We start from the raw sequence: 3340 nt of genomic DNA on the forward strand, positions 1-3340 counted from the left end.
CTCTGAGCTCCAATGAATAGATCTGTTCACTAGAGTCGACTAGTTGCTCTGAGCTAAAATGAATAGACCTGTTCCTTAGAGTCGACTAGTTGCTCTGAGCTCCAATGAATAGATCTGTTCACTAGAGTCGACTAGTTGCTTTGAGCTCCAATGAATAGACCTGTTCCTTAGAGTTGACTAGTTGCTCTGAGCTAAAATGAATAGACCTGTTCCTTAGAGTCGACTAGTTGCTCTGAGCTCCAATTAATAGATCTGTTCACTAGAGTCGACTAGTTGCTCTGAGCTCCAATGAATAGATCTGTTCACTAGAGTCGACTAGTTGCTTTGAGCTCCAATGAATAGACCTGTTCACTAGAGTCGACTAGTTGCTCTGAGCTCCAATGAATAGACCTGTTCACTAGAGTCGACTAGTTGCTTTGAGCTCCAATGAATAGATCTGTTCACTAGTCTATTAGTTGCTCTGAGCTCCAATGAATAGATCTGTTCACTAGAGTCGACTAGTTGCTCTGAGCTCCAATGAATAGATCTGTTCACTAGAGTCGACTAGTTGCTTTGAGCTCCAATGAATAGACCTGTTCACTAGAGTCGACTAGCGCTCTGAGCTAAAATGAATAGACCTGTTCACTAGAGTCGACTGGCGCTCTGAGCTAAAATGAATAGACTTCTCTCCCTATTTCCACCATAACCATTTGCCTTGTGTTTCTCCAAAAGGGAATTGTGTTAGCTCTATTCATTACATATCTATCTGTTTCACCTTACTGAATACATCCCCCCCCCCCTCTCTCTCTCTCTCTCTCTCGCTCTACCCCCGACCCATCTCCCTCCCTCCCTGCAGTAACGGAGGAGGTCGCAGTGGGACGTTCTGTGCCATCAGCATCGTGTGTGAGATGTTACAACATCAACGTTCTGTAGACGTTTTCCACGCTGTCAAAACACTGAGGAACAACAAACCCAACATGGTCGACCTACTGGTAGGAAACACATCCTGTAATCATTAACACTGCAGATGACCTACTGGTAGGAAACACATCCTGTAATCATTAACACTGCAGATGACCTACTGGTAGGAAACACATCCTGTAATCATTAACACTGCAGATGACCTACTGGTAGGAAACACATTCTGTAATCATTAACACTGCAGATGACCTACTGGTAGGAAACACATCCTGTAATCATTAACACTACAGATGACCTACTGGTAGGAAACACATCCTGTAATCATTAACACTACAGATGACCTACTGGTAGGAAACACATCCTGTAATCATTAACACTACAGATGACCTACTGGTAGGAAACACATTCTGTAATCATTAACACTACAGATGACCTACTGGTAGGAAACACATCCTGTAATCATTAACACTACAGATGACCTACTGGTAGGAAACACATCCTGTAATCATTAACACTACAGATGACCTACTGGTAGGAAAAACACATCCTGTAATCATTAACACTACAGATGACCTACTGGTAGGAAACACATCCTGTAATCATTAACACTACAGATGACCTACTGGTAGGAAACACATCCTGTAATCATTAACACTGCAGATGACCTACTGGTAGGAAACACATCCTGTAATCATTAACACTGCAGATGACCCACTGGTAGGAAACACATCCTGTAATCATTAACACTACAGATGACCTACTGGTAGGAAACACATACTGTAATCATTAACACTACAGATGACCTACTGGTAGGAAACACATCCTGTAATCATTAACACTACAGATGACCTACTGGTAGGAAACACATCCTGTAATCATTAACACTGCAGATGACCTACTGGTAGGAAACACATCCTGTAATCATTAACACTGCAGATGACCTACTGGTAGGAAACACATTCTGTAATCATTAACACTGCAGATGACCTACTGGTAGGAAACACATCCTGTAATCATTAACACTGCAGATGACCTACTGGTAGGAAACACATTCTGTAATCATTAACCCAACATGGTCGACCTACTGGTAGGAAACACATCCTGTAATCATTAACACTACAGATGACCTACTGGTAGGAAACACATCCTGTAATCATTAACACTACAGATGACCTACTGGTAGGAAACACATCCTGTAATCATTAACACTGCAGATGACCTACTGGTAGGAAACACATCCTGTAATCATTAACACTACAGATGACCTACTGGTAGGAAACACATCCTGTAATCATTAACACTACAGATGACCTACTGGTAGGAAACACATCCTGTAATCATTAACACTGCAGATGACCTACTGGTAGGAAACACATCCTGTAATCATTAACACTACAGATGACCTACTGGTAGGAAACACATCCTGTAATCATTAACACTACAGATGACCTACTGGTAGGAAACACATCCTGTAATCATTAACACTGCAGATGACCTACTGGTAGGAAACACATTCTGTACTGGTAGGGTACTACGTCCTCTCTCCTAGCCTGGTCCCAGAGTGTGTTGTCTTGTCAACTCATAGGGTCAGTGTCAAGTCATGACAAGACAGCACAATATTCAATGTTCAATGTAGTGTGTCAATGTTCATGTAGCCCAGATCAGATTCATGTTTATGTAGCTTAGATCAGATTAGTCTTCATGTAGCCTAGATCAGATTAGGGTGTATGTAGCCTAGATCAGATTAGGGGTTTATGTAGCCTAGATCAGATCAATGGTGAAGAATACCAGCCCCTTGTTTGTTTCTGTTCTACAGGATCAGTACAAGTTCTGCTATGAAGTGGCTCTGGAGTACTAGAACTCTGAACAGCAGACTGGGCCTGGATGCAGAACTATGGATAAACAGCAGACTGGGCCTGGATGCAGAACTATGGATAAACAGTAGACTGGGCCTGGATGCAGATCTAGACTGAAGGGGTTTGGGACTTTACAAAAGACTGCAGCACAGACCGACCCGTGTTATCACGGTCAAACACCTGGAGCGAGGCAACACAGCAAGCACACAGACACGCAGAGCTTTCTCTCTCTCTCTCTCGCTCTCTCTCTCTCTCTCTAGCTCTCTCTCTCTCTCTCTAGCTCTCTCTCTCTCTGTCTCTCTCTCTCTCTCTCTCTTTCTCTCTGCCTCTCTCTCTGTCTCTCTCTCTGTCTCTCTCTGTCTCTCTCTCGCTCTCTCTCTCTCTCTCTCTCTCTCTCTAGCTCTCTCTCTCTCTCTCTCTCTAGCTCTCTCTCTCTAGCTCTCTCTCTATCTCTCTCTCTCTCTCTCTAGCTCTCTCTCTCTCTCTCTCTTTCCGTTAGTTTGATCAGCCGATTGAGGAAGTAACAGAAATTAGGTGTACAGTCTCTCTATATTTCCATCAGTATCTGTCTATCTGCTATCAGG

General features: G+C 43.1%; 1 protein-coding gene across 1 annotated transcript in view; it reads left to right on the forward strand.

Annotated features, from left to right (window-relative positions):
• The window catches only part of LOC118944840 (receptor-type tyrosine-protein phosphatase mu), a 539275-nt gene extending 536203 nt beyond the window's left edge, over positions 1-3072 (forward strand). The window contains exons 34-35 of the mRNA XM_090225625.1: positions 836-971; positions 2717-3072. Of these exons, the coding sequence (XP_090081751.1) occupies positions 836-971; positions 2717-2758 (178 nt within the window). The 3' untranslated portion in view covers positions 2759-3072. The remainder of the gene's footprint in view (positions 1-835; positions 972-2716) is intronic.
• Positions 3073-3340: the final 268 nt, after the last annotated feature.

The sequence above is a fragment of the Oncorhynchus mykiss genome, chromosome 28 (assembly GCF_057628025.1).
Source record: "Oncorhynchus mykiss isolate SJ-2025 chromosome 28, ASM5762802v1, whole genome shotgun sequence".
Classification (NCBI taxonomy): Eukaryota; Metazoa; Chordata; class Actinopteri; order Salmoniformes; family Salmonidae; genus Oncorhynchus; species Oncorhynchus mykiss.